The 19749-nt window shown below is 40.6% G+C and overlaps 1 protein-coding gene across 1 annotated transcript in view; it reads right to left on the bottom strand.

The window, feature by feature from the left end:
- The window catches only part of LAMB1 (laminin subunit beta 1), a 77098-nt gene that overhangs the window by 42248 nt on the left and 15101 nt on the right, over nucleotides 1-19749 (bottom strand). The window contains exons 6-13 of the mRNA XM_027539649.1: nucleotides 17793-17981; nucleotides 17639-17702; nucleotides 12641-12843; nucleotides 9891-10011; nucleotides 7904-8092; nucleotides 7456-7635; nucleotides 7208-7320; nucleotides 5765-5844 (exon numbers count right to left, since the gene is read on the bottom strand). Coding sequence (XP_027395450.1) covers nucleotides 5765-5844; nucleotides 7208-7320; nucleotides 7456-7635; nucleotides 7904-8092; nucleotides 9891-10011; nucleotides 12641-12843; nucleotides 17639-17702; nucleotides 17793-17981 — 1139 coding nt within the window. The remainder of the gene's footprint in view (nucleotides 1-5764; nucleotides 5845-7207; nucleotides 7321-7455; nucleotides 7636-7903; nucleotides 8093-9890; nucleotides 10012-12640; nucleotides 12844-17638; nucleotides 17703-17792; nucleotides 17982-19749) is intronic.

Genomic DNA, 19749 nt, shown 5'->3' with positions numbered 1-19749 from the left:
AAGAAAGATGTGGTGTGTATATATACACACACACAATGGAATACTACTCAGCCATAAAAAGAATGAAATAATCCCATTTGCAGCAACACGGATGGACCTAGAGATTACCATACTAAGTGAAGTAAGTCAGACAGAAAGACAAATATATGATATCATTTGTGGAATCTAAAATATGACACAAATCTATTTGTGAACCTATCTATGAAACAGAAACAGATTCTCAGATATGGAAAACAGATTTGTGGTCGCCAAGGGAGAGGGTAGTAGGGGAGGGATGCTTTGGGAGTTTGGGATTAGCAGATGCAAACTATTACATATAAAACGGATATACAACAAGGTTGTACTGTATCCTGGGGAACTATATTCAGTATCCTGGGATACACCATAATATCCCATAAAATAAACTGTGGAAAATTCTGAAAGAGATGGGAATACCAGACCACCTGATCTGCCTCTTGAGAAATTTGTATGCAGGTCAGGAAGCAACAGTTAGAACTGGACATGGAACGACAGACTGGTTCCAAATAGGAAAAGGAGTACGTCAAGGCTGTGCATTGTCACCCTGTTTATTTAACTTATATGCAGAGTACATCATGAGAAACGCTGGACTGGAAGAAACACAAGCTGGAATCAAGATTGCCAGGAGAAATCTCAATAACCTCAGATATGCAGATGACACCACCCTTATGGCAGAAAGTGAAGAGGAACTCAAAAGCCTCTTGATGAAGGTGAAAGTGGAGAGTGAAAAAGTTGGCTTAAGGCTCAACATTCAGAAAACGAAGATCATGGCATCCAGTCCCATCACTTCATGGGAAATAGATGGGGAAACAGTGGAAACAGTGTCAGACTTTATTTTTCTGGGCTCCAAAATCACTGCAAATGGTGACTGCAGCCATGAAATTAAAAGACGCTTACTCCTTGGAAGGAAAGTTATGACCAACCTAGATAGCATATTCAAAAGCAGAGGCATTACTTTGCCAACAAAGGTCTGTCTAGTCAAGGCTATGGTTTTTTCCTGTGGTCATGTATGGATGTGAGAGTTGGACTGTGAAGAAGGCTGAGCACCAAAGAATTGATGCTTTTGAACTGTGGTGTTGGAGAAGACTCTTGAGAGTCCCTTGGACTGCAAGGAGATCCAACCAGTCCATTCTAAAGGAGATCAGCCCTGGGATTTCTTTGGAAGGAATGATGCTAAAGCTGAAACTCCAGTACTTTGGCCACCTCATGCGAAGAGTTGACTCACTGGAAAAGACTCTGATGCTGGGAGGGATTGGGGGCAAGAGGAGAAGGGGATGACAGAGGATGAGATGGCTCGATGGCATCACTGACTCGATGGACATGAGTCTGGGTGAACTCCAGGAGTTGGTGTTGGACAGGGGGGGCCTGGTGTGCTGCGATTCATGGGGTCGCAAAGAGTCAGACACGACTGATCGACTGATCTGATCTGATATATACACATATAACTGAATCACTTTATTGTACGGCAGAAATTAATGCAACATTGTAAATCAACTATACTTTCATAAAATAAAAATTTTTTAAAACATCATTTTTCAAAAACAGATTTCTCATAAATGTAGAAATTAAGGACTAGTAGAAGGAAAACTCATTTAAACAGTGATAAGCAGGGAAAATACTGTGCAATCTCAACCTTACTACTAAGAAGTTAAGCAAAAGAAAAACATTAAAGGACAAAACCCACTCCTCTGTTCAACACTGAAATCTCCAAAATTCGGATTACAAATAAGAATTGGTTCCACAGTGTTGAGCAGTCAGTATCATACGTTTTATCCAGAGTAGCTTTTCCATCCCCTCAACCAATCCCCGCCCCCAATAGAATACTTTTTTAAAGAGTAGGACCTGTGTTCTATAACCTCTCTATGCCCAGCTGCCATAGCAATTAACAAAGGGTTAATTAATACATCAGGATCATTCAATACACTGATGAAAATATCTACTGACTTCTGCTCTGGTTTCAGAGTACAATAAATTTCAGTTCTTCATTTGCTGAGCACGTTATCACTATGCTGGGGACAAAAGGAGATGCAAAAACAGGTACGACACAATCCCTGTTCAAAGAGATCTTCTAAATACAAGCAACTATTACAAAGCAGAATCAGTGCTAATACAGATGCAGAAGTAACATGTTCTCACATCAAAGGAAGGTTGGGGGACTTAAGCCTAGGAAGGAGAGGTCTTCAAAAAAGTGGTGGGCTTCAAGCCAGATACCAAAGTCCTAAACTACACTGATGAAATAATTACAAAGGATGCTGCCAAGATATTTATATTTTTCAGTGTTTTTAAATATTTGCAAGTAGCATTTACTTAGCATGCACTCTTATTTATTCATTAAAGTGGGTTATCTACTAGGCAAAACGTCATTAACCTGGCTTAAGTCACATTATTTAAACAAATCAGATCTTACTTTAAAATATTCAAAAGTTGAGACTAGCTGTCAACATAATAGACATGGATTACTACACTTTTATTGTACTACCAAAAGTCATTCGGCTCATTAAACAAAAACATTAAAAAACTTTTTCCACTTCATGACTTTACAGTTACTCTGGCCCTGGCCAAAGTAACTAAGGAATGTTTGGGATTGATTTAGAGACTGCATCTCCCAGGAAGAGTGCGTTTGATTTTTATATCATAAAAATCTAGTTTCTCAAATTCTTTGACTCGATCAATGTTTATTCAACATGGGTCTGAGGCAGAGCAAAGTAATATTGTCAGGTGGAAGATATTTGAGCGCTTGTAACAAAACAATTCAGAAAGTGTAACTCTGAGTATCTGCTATGCACTGAGTATTCTAGTAGAATAAGTGCTTTAGAAGGCAGGGCCTCTATCACCCCTGTGAGATTCTTAAAGTCCTTGTGGGAAAAAACAGCCTTGAAAAGGATCACTACAGGGACTTCCCTGGTGGTCTGTGGCTAAGACTCCTCACCCCCAATGCAGGGGGCCTGGGTTCAATCCCTGAGTCAGGGAACTAGGTCCCACGTGCCACAACTCTGACCTGGGGCAGCCAAATAAATAAATTAAAAAAACGAACAGGATCACTACAAAATACTGAAGAATCACAAGACTAGAGGCTTTTTTAAGGTTTCTTTTTTCCCCACCAATGATGCCAAAAGATAAGGCAGCTATCTCGTCCATCACCCTAGAAAGATCAAATTACCCGCTTTAAAAGCTTCACTAAAGGATATATGTATAACTGATTCACTTTACTGTAGAGCAGACACTAACACGACACTGTGAATCAACTATACTCCAATAAAAAAGACAAAAACAAAACTTGACTGAAATGTGTTGCTTCACAAACTCTTGACTAGCACATTCTGGTTTTTATACGGTTTTGCAGGAGATTGGAAGGGTAGGCCAGGGGCTGTGTGTGGGTGGATTTAGAGACAGGAAGCATGGTGTGGAAGAGACAGAGACACGGCATTAGGAACAGGACATTCCTGAGTTTAGGACATAATTTGGAGAAGTAAGTGTGCTGCTTTCCTCTAATTAAGAAGGATTTTCGTAGTGATGACAGCTTTGAATTGAGGACTTGGTTACTAAAGGAATGATTTATCAGCATGTGTTCTGGGAGTCACCAAGGAAAGTCAGAACTGATTTCATTAACAGAGGGAGCAACTGGTCTCTTTCTGCATTTATGGACTTATCCTCGCTTCCTCCCCTCTGGCGGTTTTCTAAGAACGGACATTCACCCTGAGTTCCGAGGGCTTCGTGCAGTCCAGAGTTTACTACATGATCTGGAACAGAACAAATCAACTACAGAGGCCAAACAGAACATGTTCTTGCTGCTTAAAGTCTCATTCCTTCCCAAGTAGACTATTACAGTGTTGGGAAAACTTCTTGTTAGAGAGTCAGTTTTTGAATCCGTGAGGCTTACTCAATGAACTCAGCACATTCTCCCAGGCAAGATTCAAGGCCACAAGGAAACATCTGTCTATCCTCCCAACAGTCACTTACACTATTTTTACCAGATGTTCTGAATCTGATCCAGTAACACACAGAGACCAGAATTCTCTCTGACTCAAAGGTAATAAATCCAACTCCTACAAATTTAACATCTTGCCAAAATGTGTATTTTGATCATTTCGGGGAGAGTATCATATCTCATTGATTCAAGGAATGCCAACATATTTAAGTCCCTAAAATTATTGTATGTAATTTTCATTAATGTACTTGAAAGTTGTAAAAAAAAAAAAAAAAAAGAAAGAAATAACGAAGAAGAAAATGAAGAGAGTCCTTACACAAATCAAATGGGACTCCACTTTTTGTCTTTTAGATTGGTGAAAAATAAAAGATTTGATGATACCAGCTGCTGGTGGAGATGGGAGAAAACAGTACTTTGTAACCAGTTGAGAAGAAAACAGATTAGCACCATCTGTCTGGAGAACAACCTGAGATCTCCAGTAAAATAGAAAATACACATATAATTTGACTTAGCTGTTCCATCACTAGGAATCCAATCTACAGACATGTCTACAAACATTCATCAAGATTATCCACAAGGATACTAACCACAACATTTCTGTTTGGTACGCACCACGTGCCATGTGGGATCTTAGTTCCTGACCAGAGATCAAACCCACACACTCTGCCGTGGAAGCTCAGTCTTAATCACTGAACCACGAGGAAAGTCTCTACAACATTTAAAATAATAATAATAATAAAATCAATAAATCATAGCACTATCACATGACAGAATACAAAAAAAGGGAGATAAAATTGATGCTGATATGAAAAACAGATCTCTAGATTAAAAAAGCAAGTTGCAGAGTAACGTACATACATATATTATTTTGATTTATAAAAAAAGTTTGTACAACTAAGTAGGAAATCCTGGACAATTTTTATTTCTTTGTACTGTCTATTTAAAAAACAACACCCAACATGTTATTTCAAAAGAAATGAGAGGAAAGAAATTGTCAGTTTTAAGATGTATTCTGAGCACCATTTTTATTTTCTAGAGACATACAAGGAATTGCTAACAGTGGCACTTTAAGGCAACGGAACTCAGTGGAGAAAAAAGGCAGCATACCTACATGAGCTGTCTGAATCTTTTTAAGCCATGGGCATGTACTGTGTTTATAATTTAAAAAATAATAAGGGAGTTCCCTGGCGGTCCAGTGGTTAGGACTCAATACCTTCACTGCTATGGCCCGGGTTGAATCCCAGGTCAGGGAACTAAGATCCCATAAGCTGTGTCACCAAAAAAAAAAAAACACAAACCAGACCAGAAAAGTAAAATACAAAACAAGTAACACTATTAAAAACCAGGAAACATAAACAGACTAGAGAAGGCTTCAAAGCTAACTCTTGGAATGAATCAATCTTTAAAAATCTTTGCAATGGCACCCTACTCCAGTACTCTTGCCTGGTAACTCCCATGGACGGAGGAGCCTGGTGGGCTGCAGTCCATGGGGTGACTGGGGGTTGGACACGACTGAGCGACTTCACTTTCACACATTGGAGAAGGAAATGGCAACCCACTCCAGTGCTCTTGCCTGGAGAATCCCAGGGGCAGGAGAGCCTGGTGGGCTGCCGTCTATGGGGTCGCACAGAGTCAGACACAACTGAAGTGACTTAGCAGCAGCAGCAGCAGAACACAGGTAAAAGTGATTATCACAGATTCAAAGCAAAGGTAAATGTTCTCTGCCTCTCAGGAAAACACTGAGCGTCACCTCGTCCTAGAGGTCATGAGGACCCTGGGGATGACTGAGCGCAAGAGTGTCTGAGCAGCTCCACTCACCTATTGTTTAAGGCTCCCCCAATGTCACAGTCACAAGGTCGACATCCATCCAAGTCGTTGCTTAAGCCCCAGTGCTCTGGCTGCAGAACAAAAGATTAAACATCTAAAGAGGGGTTCCTGTAATTACACAATAGACCCAGCAAGAGACAAGTTATGGCGTGTTTTGGACGACGTTCCACCAAACGTTCTTTTGCACTGTGAAAGCAGAAAGCCTACACGAGGCGTGAGTGTTCTAGAATAGAGAACCGCAAGCTGCAGGTCACTGGGGTCAGAGAAGATTGCACATAGCCACATGGTAACCCCAGATCAGAGCAGTTTCTTTGCCCTGCAAGTAACCTTCATCCAAAAATTAACATGAGCTGGCAGCAAATATGCCAATTTTCTTTAGAATTACTCTGGCAGTAAGTCAGTAATTATGAAAGCAATCACAAGAATGTTATAAAAGACATAAAATAATTTAAAAAATTACCTTCATAAATATTCTCCAGATCACCATAGTGAACTTTTGGTCTACTTCCTTCCAGATTTTGTTTTTCTTGATGAACTTTTTCCCTACATAATCAAGATACTACTCACATCCTGTGGCTTTTTTTGACACCAGCATAAGCATTTCCCCCTTGTGTTACCGTCATTTTCAATAGCAACAAAATATCATACTGTTTTGTTGTTGCTTAGTTGTTAAGTCCTGTCCAGCTCTTCGCTTCCCTATGGACTGTAGTCCACCAGGGTCCTCTGTCCATGGGATTTCCCAGGCAAGAATACTGGAGTGGGTTGCCATTTCTTCCTCCAAGGGATCTTACCAACCCAGGGATCAAACTGGCGTCTCCTGCATTGGCAGGTGGATTTTTTTTTACTGCTGTGCCAGCAGGGAAACCATCACACTGTAGAGAAACTCCCAAATTTATTTAAATATTTTCCCTGTTGCTTCCAAGTGTTTTTTGCTATTGATAAAAGATGCTATGAGTCTTCTAGTGAATTCATCTTTGACCAATTTTCTGATTATTTCATTAGGATAGATCCCCAGATGTGGAATTACTGGGTCAAAGGGTATGCACATTTCTACAGGCAATGGATACACATCTCCAAAATGCTTTTTGCAAAGTATGAGCCGATCTGTATTTTCATCACCAGCACTCGAGTACCAGCCTCCCACTATGACTTCACTTATTAGTAGGCATTACCATTAAAAAAAAAAACTTGTTAGTTTTGTCTGTAAAAACAGTACTTCACTCTGGTTTTATTTTACGGTTCTAATAGTAATGGTGAATATCCTGACAAAATTATTCATTAGTAATTTCTCTTTTGTGAATTGTCTACTAGTGGCTTTTATGATTTACATAAAAGGGTGTTTTGTAGGCAGAACCTACAAAACAACTGTGAAAATCATTCTCTACTGGAACACATTCACAAACCACCCATCCCATGTAATTAGGATTTACCTACCAGACACTGGTCACAATGCTGTCCTGTCACCAGACGCTTACAGTAGCAGTAACCGGTCTCAGAATCACAAGGATTCCCGCCAGGAATCGTTCCCAGAGGATTGCAAGCACAAGCTTGGTTAAAGATAAAATGAAGCAAAGAAACACAAGCAAGTGAGTCTGTAGTCATCAACATGATAAAGAATTGCCAGGTAAAATGGGAATTACGTGCACACGAGAACTCCCAAACTTTTTAACACAAGTGCTTACATTTACAACCAAATGGATCTTCAGCGTTTAAACCATAGAAACCTTCTTTGCAGATATCACAATGTTCTCCTTCCACGTATAATTTACACCGACACTGACCGGCAATGAGACCAGCAGAAAAGTCCGTGTAGCTGTCACAGATTCCCCCGTTCTGAGAACCAGCTGGGTCACATGTACATTCTAAGAAGGATGAGAAGCACCAGGTAACACAATGTGTGTGTCTGCAGAAACACCTATGTTCCCTTCATCCCTCCAAATTTCACAAAAATAGACTAAAGAAGACTGGATTACCAACTAACTTCCACTCCCAGCATCCTATATAGCGGCTAAAATAAGGCTAGGTCTGAGTCCTGAGAGGAGGATGGTTACTACTCGACTATTCAAGCTGAAAGATGACCCAAACAGATCCCCCCCTCTCCCCGCCCCATCGTAACCTTCTCCTACGTACGTTCACAGAGACTAGGATCTCGGATGTCTCTCTCCGGGTGCTGGTAGTAAAACGGTTTGCACTGCTCACAGTTGCGCCCCATCGTGTTGTGCTGACAGTCATCACACACCCCTCCGCTGACGTTGCCAGTGGCCAAGTAGACCGCCATGTCGAAGTGGCATGAGCTGGAATGTTCGTTGCAGTTACACTCTGCAAAACAAGATCTACGTCAGGAAAAATCTTTTCAATCTACTTACCAGTGGAGGAGAAGGGGACGACAGAGGATGAAATGGTTGGATGGCACCACCTACTCAATGGACATGATTTTGAGCAAACTCTGGGAGACAGTGAAGGACAGGGAAGCCCTGCATGCTGTAGTTCACAGGGTCACCAAGAGTCAGATACAACTAAGGGACTGAACAAGAAAAACCAGTGGAGGATGGGATTGGTGGGAAGGAAGCTCATTTTGGAAACTGGGGATGAAGTCAGGCAAAACGGCAACTAACAAGAAGGAACTGGAGGTGGAAAAAATACATCTGCTTATGCCATCAGTTTAAATCCTAAACCATGCCGGAAACCTTCCAAGTGTGATCTTTATGAAATAACCTCATTTGCCCTCTTTGGAAGAGAATGGGCTATAAAAAGTGTAAAAGCTCTGAGGGAAGTCCCCTCACAGGCTCACCCACAGGAAGGCTGCACTGCATGGAGGACTCGTTTGGATTGTGTGCAGAGTAGGACAGGAATACATCACTCCAGAGGGTTTTCTAGGCGATATGTTCCTGGGGAAGCCTGTCTGGGCTCTTGGCTTTGAGGAACATGGTATGAAGGCTGCGTTCTCTTCTTCCCCATTCCTACCACCACCCTAGGCCAGGCTCTATGAATCAGACCCTTAACAGCCATCAAGCCAGTCTTCTTGGGTCAGTCTGCTTCTCCTCTAGCCTGTTTGGCAGAGTCCTCTTGGTCCAACCCAGCTTTAACCGTCTCCCTCTCGTGCTCAACTATCCTCATCGACTCCTCTTGTCTTCTCACAAGGAAGCTTAACTCAATTGGGTTCTCAAAGGGCTCTACAACTGATCTTATCCATCCTAAAGGGAGGGACTGTGTCATCCTGCCTTGGATGCATTGGTTTAATTAAACCCTGGAACCATGGAATCATGAATTAAACCACGATATCATGAGAAGGTCCTAGGAGCCTTGTGTTTTGTATTCTCCTTATCTGAACTCCCTTCCACCTTCCCCCTGCTTTCTTCTCTTTATCTAAACAATCCTAACTACTTGCTAGGGCCCAGCTAGTTGTCCTTACTAACAAAAACCTTGACCACTCCAGCCCTCACTGGTTTCTGAACTCCTAGCCCCTCTGTCCTCAGTGGGGTCAGAGGCAGGCATGTTTGCAGGGATGATCATCTATCAGCATCACTGTGTGAGGTGGGGAGGGTGGTGGTTTTCAAACTTCCCCTCTGCCCAGAGAATAGCACCAGGAGGGATGGCAGATGGATGGATGGAAGGAGGCCACAGGCTGCACCTGGGTTGGCACAGAACAAGGCTGACAAGTACTCCATCTCTCTTAGACCTTATGGATCCACCACAACATCGTTTTCATTCATTTTTCTCAGTCATCTGGCCTTGAAAAAAGTGCAATGTTACAGGTGGCACACAACATCTGCCAAACACATGGGAGCTGCTTAATAAATGCTAATTGATTAATCTGAGTGGATAATGGCTTCCTAGGAGTATTAGGGCGAGGCTGGGAAAAGGGTAGTAACTTTTCTTCCTTTTGCAAAATAGTGTACTATTATAGCACGTCTACTCAGAAAATGGATCCTGGGGTCTGAACTGATTCAAAACATCCCTTTGCCTAAGACTTTCTTCTTTTTTTCTTGTTGTTTTGGTACCACTGCATATCTTACAGGACTTTAGTTTCCCAACCAGGGACTTTCACCACCCTTGGCAGTGAAAGCTTGGAGTTCTAACCACTGGACCTCCAGGGAATTCCCTGCCTGAGACTTACTTTTACAAGCATTGCTGTTTCGACCTTCAGCGGGTCTCCAAGGTAAATCATGGTAGAAATCCATGCACTGTTCACAGTTTAAGCCCTTGGTGTTATGCCTGCACATGCAGTGTCCGTGAACCTTGAAAGTTACAAAAACAGGAAAGAGCCAAGTAAGAGATATAGTAATGGCCAGACCTTCCCCACAAGCAGTGGAAAATGTCATAGTCATAAATATCATACCTTTTTCATACTTATCTCTACCTCACTACAATGAGGGTTTCTTTGTTTTTATTTTCTAATTTTCTGTTTCAGTTTTAATTTTTTTCCCCCTTATTTTTTGGCTGCAAGAGGCATGCAGAATCTTAGTTTCCAGACCAGGGACCAAACCCATGTCCCCTGCAGTGATAGAATGGAGTAGTAACCACTGAACAATCAGGAAAAGTCCTGCTTTGTTTTTATTTTGTCCCTTCCCACTGTGAGTCCTGTCTTGATGGCTTTAATTCCCATCTCTAGGAACAGTTTCTACTGTTTAATAGGTACTCAATAAATATTTTTATTGAAGTATTGATCTAAAAAAACACAGAAGAGCAAAATTAGCCATTTAAGAATTTTTTAAGTTTTAAAAAAATTAGTATAATACGAATCAACAAAAGTTATAATGGAGAACTAAATGTATACATTACCAGGACCAATTCAATTTCCTGCAACCATTACCCCACACCATACAAAAGACAGGATTTCTCTGCTTGCTTTGCTTGGTTTTTGACTTCTGGCTCAGCACTTAAAAAACATTTTTTCAACCCAAAATGAGATTTTAAGAATTAATCAGTTGCCATGTTTACATTTTCAAGGAAAAAAATATAAAACATCAGAAAAAGAAGCAGATTATTTTGCTTGAGGAAGGGCCCACAATGTGTTCTTTTGCACACACCACCTGTCACTCGAGCCCTTGAGGCACATCAATGAAAAATCAATTCTTCTTACCCAGCAAATATGCACGTACGCTCATCCCTCACCTAACACTAGTTTTTACAGAATGGAATTTAGAAACAGGATAGACAGGCCCACCTTGAACCCACCTCGACAGGAGTGTGATTAGCAGACTAAAATCCTAATTATAAGGTGATTTTGCAAAGACTGAAAAACAGTTCCAAAGCCCACACCACAGGACCCTATAGCATCTGAATCAAGAGTACAATGTACCATTAGATGCATGGGGGTGACAGGACTACAAGAGGTTAGCTACACACAGGATTTGTTACACTGAGAAGAATTATCATCTACCTGGCATTCTCTGTAAGATGGAACAATAAGATCAGAAGGATCTATTCTCCCTTTAGGCTCTGTTAAAAATTTAACTTTCTCTGTGCAATAAAAGTTCTAACTGGAGGAAAGAGAAGGCAGAAGTTTTAGACAACTGAACACACTCATTCCTGCATCTTCACCTTCGTAGGTGAGGACTAACCCTCTTTGAAAAGGTCAACAGCAACTAAGCAAGGCACACCTTTCATCCAGAAGTGAGGCCTATGGTCCAGTGCAAGCCCCAGTGCACAGTCAGGAAAGCGAGATGTGAATTTCCATTTGCCATGTACTTACTCAAGACCCTTTGGCAAAAGACTGAAACTCTGGTCTCTTCTAACAGGAATTATCAATTCATTTAGAAACTGGAACAACACCCTAACGTTATCCATCTGGCAAGTATCCAAGTCCCCCTTTTTAAAATTACATAATTTGAAAACACAGAGAAAAACAATTATCATATATTAATGCATATATGTGGAATCCAGAAAAAAAAGTATAGATAATCTTATTTGCAAGACAGAAATAGAGGCAGAGAACAAAGGTATGGACACCAAGGAGGAGTGGTAGGATGAATTGGGAGTTTGGGATTGATATATATACACTATTGATCCTATGTATAGAACAGATAACTAAGGAGAACCTACTGGATAGCACAGGGAACTCTACTCAGTGCTCTGTGGTGACCAAAATGGGAAGGAAATCCAAAAAAGAGGGGATATATACACACACACACACACATATGGAGGGCATACCAACCCACTCTAGTGTTCTTGCCTAGAGAATTCCACAGACAGAGGATCACATGGGGTCACAAAGAATCGGACACAACTGAAACACCTTAGCACACACACGTGTATATATATACATAGAGTTGATGCACTTTGCTGCACAGTAGAACATTGAAAAGCAAGGAAGCGCTGATTAAAACTAATTTTAAAAATTTGAAAACACAGCATAAAAGTGGGAAAAGAATGAAACTTGGAGATCAAGATACAAAGTCCACTGACTCCTAAATGGTAAGCCGTGATTCTAAGTTCAAATTTCCAGTTTCTCTGGGCTGGTGTCAATTTATGCTTTCTGGCATGAAGGCTGGAATGCTTGTGGTTTTTAATCTTTCCTCAAGATTGGACTGTCAGTTGAGAAAAGTTTTTTTTTTTTTTTTTTTTAGTTGAGAAAAGTTTTTAATCCTTGTTGTATAAAATGTATACCATAGAGGCAGCCTGCAGCCACAATTTTCAAAAATTAATTCAGTGTTTGTGAAACGAGTAGTCCTCACATTCTTGCAGTCCAAGAAAATCAGCAAACAGAAAATGAAAAAATCAACCACTGGAATGGTACAAAAGGCTATTAAATTTAAAGGGAGTCTGGACAAACTCAAAATAAAAAGGCTTACGCTAAGACTAGCTTCAATTTGCTTTTAAGAATCACCTGTACAAAGGAGAAGCCTTCCTGGAGCACGTACTTACCATTCCTTCTACTTCTTCACTGACTCCGTCCACCGGGGCACACTCGCTGGCGTGGCCATAGCAGAAGCAGTTTCCTCGAACCACCATATCGTAAACTGCGTAATAATACTTTTCTCTGATTTCCATTCTGGAATCCAAAAGGTTATCTCCCAAAGTATGTAGTTTCACAAACTTGATCCTCAAGTTGGTAATTTTTAAGAGATCTACGAAGGTCACCAAGAAGATGAAAAGTTTGATCAAAGAAGCAAGACTTTGTTTGCAATTAAGACAACACTTTTCTTCTTTATAGAAACACATGACAAATAAAAATAGCTTATGTAAAGTTTACTTCCCTTTCATGATCTAGATGCATGTAATAATAAAGTTTAGCCTAAAGTGACAGTCTCTGGAAGAAAGGTTACTCTCTTCTCATCACCATTTAGCAAGAACATATATTCTGTGATGGATTTGTTGGCAGACTGATGTTGCAGAAAGAAGTGTGAAAGTAGAGAAATTTAAGAATGCAATTGCATGCTTGCCAGAAGCCACTGGCACACAGTAATCTACACTACTGCAATACCATCGGGTTCCCACAGCAACTAGTGTTAGTCTCAAAATCAGAAAATTCCATTTAGGTGGGCAAGAATTTATCAAAGCACCCTAATTGTCATTATTATTGTAAGATAGTTAGAAAACATGTTTGTGTTTATTTCTGGAGGGAAAAAAATGCTACCTGAAATTTCCCACCAATCAGATGAAATACAAGTTACTAAAATCGATTTGACATGATAGGATAACCATAATCAAGGGACTGACCATCTCAAACAAGTTTTGAAGCACCATTACAACCTACACCTTTTTTGATCCTTGTTTTACAATACAATTTACCAATATAATTACCAATATAATACAGTAGCATGAAGATAAAGGAGTTTAGTATTGGGATGTTGGGGCAGATTGCTTTCCTAAATAGAGGTTCTTGTAGAGAAATGTCTCTTATTTGAACTTTCCTTCCTTTTCCTGGGTTTATAGACCAATGCTTATTACAGAAGCGGGGCCGTCAATTACATTCTCTAGTAACTTGATAAAGCAACAGTCATATAGCCTTCTCCATCAGTATTTTCATTAACCACTAAGTTGCTAAACATGAGTTACTAAACAGTCTACCTGCCCTTCCCTTTTAGCTCCATAGCCTGAAACTGCTTCTGAGCTTTTCTTTCATTTCTGTCGATGGATTCTTACAATTTACAACACAGGACAATGGGGCATTTGCCCAATACATCAGATACTTTCAAAGCCTAGATACAATTTTAAATACTTGTAACATATGCACGGCATACAATGAAGACTATAGAAATAGCTGTGGGTTGAAAGAGAAAGTCTATGAGGCCATGCATTCAACTTAGGCTCTTTGTAAAAGCAAAAACTAAACAGAGAAATTGTGGTACTACTTCGCTGAATGGAATTTCTGAATGCCAGCATTTTCTCCTGCACAGAACGAGCACAAGTGCCTATTGACAAGAGGCCAAAAAACAAACTTGAAGAGCAGCTGGAGTATTTAGAAACCCTTGAGCTGATCTCTGTGGAAGTCCTCAGAAGAGCAACTGTGCTCCCTTCGAGCTCTCCTGCCATATTTAACGACATCTAAGCCTCAAATTGATTGCTGTTGTAAGAGGCACAATCACTTCTGAAGTGAGTCTCAGAGGACTCAGAACAATAGGGACAGCTAAAGAGATATTGTTCCCTTGATCACAAAGTAAATCCAAAGCATGATCTGTTACAATGGATGCTTGTTTAATATAGAAATAGGTTTTCTGATGCCATTGAACAGCAAACACAATAGAATTCTAATGGCAGCACATTCCCCAAGTAAAACAAGTACCACCCAAAAGGAACAAACTTAAGAGTCCATTGAGAGACCCAGGAAGTGTTGGTCAAGGAACGTGTGCAGACACTTCTCGCAACTGGATTTTGAGAGCAGGGAGCACAGGTCTCCCAGAGCACACTTAGAAATGGCACAAGGCTGAACGTGCCATTAAATATTTGATATTATACTAAGTGAAGTCAGACAGAATATCGCTTATATGTGGAAGCTAATTTTAAAAAATGATACAAATGAACTTATTGACAAAACAGAAAGATTTACAGATTTTGAAAACAAACTTACGGTTACCAAAGGGAAACAGGGCGGGGCGGGGGTGGGGGGAAGGAGAGCTAAATCAGGAGCTTGGGATTAACGTACACACACTGCTGTATATAAGATAGATAATCAACAAGGACTTCCTGTATACAGCAGAAGGAACTCTACTCAATATTCTGGGATAACCTATATGAGAAAACAATCTGGAAAATAATGAATATATGTATAACTGAAACACTTTGCTGTACACCTGAAACTAATACAACAAGGTAAACCAACTGTACTCCAATAAAAATATTTTTTTAATAAAATTTAAACATGTAAAAAATGTGTTTGATGATAGGATGAATAAATTCTGGACCAGAGATGATCTGGGCCACTTGAAAAATTAATTTAAGTGGGGAAACAGTACTTTCATGGCAATCTTCCCTGGAGTCCTTCAATTCTACTCTTTCATGCTGTGAGCTGGGGGGTAAGGATGTGTGTGCGCGCCATGGGGGCTTGGTTCAAATTAGGGGAAGACCAGCAAGACCCTGCCCCAACTCTGCTCAGCTGACTGCACCTCAGCAGCTGGAGAGAGGGAGCCTCACCTTCGCTCTGAGGTGTGGGACCCAGTCTAGAAAAGGTCTGAGTGACAGCTGAAGGCAGCAACAAGAGTGGCAACAGCTTCACGGATCCAGCACTTTCTATGTGTCGGGCGCTTTGGTGAGTCATTTATATATATTAACTCATTTTCCTTCCACAACAACCAAAAGGTCAATATGATTATCTCCATTTACAGATGAAAAAATAAAGACTAAGAAAAGTTTTAAATAAATTCCTTGCCTAAGATCACAGAATATACTGGAGCTAGAACTTAAACCCAGCTCTGTTGGACTCCAAAGCCCATTCTTTTAATTAGTGCACATTCTGCCTCCCAAGATCAAATTGTATTTTTGTGAGGACATAAGCATGGTTACTGAACAATGGAAAGCCCTCTGAACTGAGAGTCATAACAAGAACACTTAGGATCCGACATTAAATAGCCAAGTCACTTTGTGCATGTTAGTCCAACCCTCTAAGCCTCAGTTGACTCATCTGGAAAATGGAACTACAACCCTCATTGATCATATTAAGCAAGGTTGAGACCCATGATTTCCCCCAGGATTCTTTCTTTTCTTCTTCCTCTGACAATAAGAGCCCTGGCCAAGAGTTTGAGAACACACACAGCCACCAGCCAGAGAGGATTCCCAGCATCTCCTGCCGTGTAGCCAGGGGACTACTTTGGCCAATGGCGTGTGAACAAATGTGATGTATGGCTTCTAAGCCACTTGCCTTTTACTTGCCCCCTCTTGCAGGTTGGTACAAGGATAAGGTGAGGTTTTTCCAGGTCTCACCATGTGGGCACAGACTATAAGCCACAAGAAACTTGGGAACCTAGGTGATCTAATGGCTACAAGTGCCTGATTTAGCAATAAAAATACAAGGTGCTCAGTTACATTTGAATTTCAGATAAACAACTAATCATTTTGGTACAAATATGCCCCAAATACCACATGAGACATGGTTTTCCTCACCCACAAATATTGCATGAAATATGCTCATACTAGTCACAAATACTACAGGGGATATAGTTATGCTAAAAAATAGTTTATCATTTGTCTGAAAATTCATATTGAACAGGGTTTCAGCCTGTATTTTATCTGGTAAGACTGCTTGCTTGTGGCAGGTTGAAAAGTACTTTATCTGGAAATCCCTCTGGGTAATTCTGTAAGAGAGAAATAAACTTTTTTGTTTGAGATGCTGCATTTTGGGGGACACTTTGTTAGCAACATCCTAAAAGTGAAAGTGAAAATCACTCAGTTGTGTTCGACTCTTTGCAACCCTATGGACTATAGCCCACCAAGCTCCTCTGTCCATGGGATTCTCCAGGCAAGAATACTGGAGTGGGTTGCCATTCCCTTCTCCAGGGGATCTTCCCAGCCCAGGGTTTGAACCCAGGTCTCCTGCATTAAAGGCAGACTCTTTACCGACTGAGCTGCCAGGGAAGCTAACCTGTACCTTAATTATGCATGTGAGCTCTGTCATGTCTAACTCTTTGCAAACCCATGGGTTCCTCTGTCTATGGAATTTTCTAGGTAAGAATACTGGAGCAGGTTGCCATTTCCTTCTCCAGGGTCTCTTTCCAACCCAGGGATTGAACTCATGTCTCTTGTCTGCCTGCATTAGTAGGCAGACTGTTTACCAGGTGAGTCACCAGGGAAGCCTTAATTATACATATACATAATTATATACGTATACACATAATATATAGGATATATATTAATGTATCATACACACACACACACAAATATCATATATGACTTTCCAGTTGGTACTAGTGGTAAAGAACCTGCCTGCCAATTCAGGAGAACTTAAGAGCTTTGGGTTTGATCCCTGAGTCGGGAAGATTCCCTGGAAGAGGGCATGGCAATTCACTGCAGTATTCTTGTCTGGAGAATCCCATGGACAGAGAAGCCTGGTGGGTTACAGTCCACAGGGTCGCAAGGAGTCAGACATGACTGAAGAAATTTAGCACACATATGTTATTTTTATATACATATATACATACATACATACATATATATAACAAAAAAGTAAATAAAGTATTATATGACCAGCATAATGGTTTGAGGACTTATGACATCAACCTTTTACTCTTATCAAAATATGTTCCTGTCAGTGAGGACTTTGATTATTGCCAATTTCAAGAGCTTCTGGTAGAGCACTGCAGAGAAAGAAGGAAATGAAGAGGGTGGATTTAGCACTGAGTATTTAGATTCTGGGTAGCAGTGGTCTGGGTAAACTTTCTCCCATGATTGCTGTTTTCCATCCAAGCTTTTATTTGAAAACAGGCTTACTCTGTATCCTTGGACTGTAAGGATCTTCTATTCTGAAAGCAGGATCTAAAGCACGAAATATCACCTAAAAATAGACATAAGAGCAATTGATATTTTTGCTATGATCAAAAACTGGATTTGTAAATAGCATGGAAAATAAAAAGTATAAACAAACCTCTCCTTCCGTTGAGGGCTCAATGTCAGAATATCGGGAATCACAAATTATGTCGTCAACTTTCTTCATGGGGCCGGTGGAAATGCCGGGAAATGAGCTCTCACAGTCATAAGCAAAGTATCTGTATACACCCCAGGTTTTTCCAAAGTCAGACGACCGTTCTATCAGCATAGCAGCTGGACGGAATGTCTAAAGGCAGGGTAGAAGAGACTCACTGCATGCTTTTATTGGTTATCTATATTTTTTTAAATCCCAGAGGAAAATATCACTCAACTGTGTACTACAAACCCTGACTGCATGTGGTTGGTATTTCACTGTGGCTGGATTTCAAATACTTCAAGCTGTTCCACGGAGCCTCTTCTTGCAGCAGTGTCGCACCTCTAAATACTGCACTTTCTCCCACCCTATTAGAGACTAGTAAGCTGTTTCTCTTTAGAAGCTGATTATAAACAGGCCTTAGTGCAGACAAGTTTTGGCACATTAAGCCACCATGCCCATGACGTGCAGCTGAGGTTGAGTGCTTGTTCCTTCATGCCATCATTTAATCATTCAGTAGATGTGTAACGACAGCTACTCAGTACCAGACATGGTCTAAGTGCTGTAACTCGTCCAATAAGGTCCAGGAATGTGTAGAAATCATTTGCAAAAATACCCATCACACTGTATAGTAGAGTCACATGCAGTGTGCTTTGGAAAAACAAGGGGAAGGAATTACTAATGCAAGAAGCTGGAGAACCCTGAAATTCCAGCTACACACCCCAAAGTAACTGAAAGCAGAGACTCAGATGACTCTCATACATAAACATTCAGAGCAGCATTATTCATAATCACCAACAAGTGAAAATCACTCAAGTGTCCATCAACGGATACTGGATACACGAAAGGTGATACACATAAGCAATGGACTATTATTACTCGGCAATAAACAGAACTGAAATTCAGATACTTCCTATGACACAGATGAACTCTGGAAACATTGCTAGGTGTGGTCACTCACCTAGAGCTAGACATCCTGGACTGTGAAGTCATGTGGGTCTTAGGAAACATGTCTCTGAACAAAGCTAGTGGAGGTGATGGAAATCCAGCTAAGCTATTTAAAATCTTAAAGATGACGCTGCTAAAGTGCTGCATGCAATATGCCAGCAAATTTGGAAAACTCAGCAACGGCCACAGGACTGGAAAAGGTCAGTTTTCATTCCAATACCAAAGAAAGGCAATGCCAAAGAAAGTTCAAATTACTGTAGATCTGTGTTCATTTCACATGGTAGCAACATAATGTTCAAAATCCTTCAAGCTAGGCTTCAGCAGTATGTGAACAGAGAAATTCCAGATGTACAAGCTAGATTTAGAAAAGCTATAGGAACCAGAGATCAAACTGCAAATATCTGATCATAGAGAAAGCAAGGGAATTCCAGAAAAGCATCTACTTCTGCTTCATTAACTAGACTAAAGACTTTGATTTTGTAGATCACAACAAACTGTGGAAAATTCTTCAAAAGATGGGAATACCAGACCACCTTACCTGTCTCCTGAGAAATCTGTATGCAGATCAAGAAGCAACAGTTAGAACTGAATGGACTGGTTCAAAATTAGAAAAGGAGTACGTCAAGGCTGTATATTGTCACCCAGCTTATTTAACTTATATGCAGAGTTTGTCATGCTAAATGCCAGGCTGAATGACTCACAAGCTGGAATTAAAATTGCTGGGAGAAATATCAACAACCTCAGATATGCAGATTGTACCATTCTAGTGGCAGAAAGTGAAGAGGAACTAAAGAGCTTCTTGATGGGGGTGAAAGAGGAGAGTAAAAAGTTGGCTTAAAACTCAACGTTCAAAAAACTAAGATCATGGCATCTGGTCCCATCACTTCATGGCAAATAATGGGGAAAAAGTGGAAACCGTGTCTGATTTTATTTGCTTTGGCTCCAAAAATCACTGCAGATGGTATGTGCAGCC

This window comes from Bos indicus x Bos taurus, chromosome 4 (genome assembly GCF_003369695.1).
Source record: "Bos indicus x Bos taurus breed Angus x Brahman F1 hybrid chromosome 4, Bos_hybrid_MaternalHap_v2.0, whole genome shotgun sequence".
NCBI classification, from domain to species: domain Eukaryota; kingdom Metazoa; phylum Chordata; class Mammalia; order Artiodactyla; family Bovidae; genus Bos; species Bos indicus x Bos taurus.
Note: the sequence above shows the minus strand (reverse complement) of the source record. Positions and strands in the feature narration are given on the sequence as shown.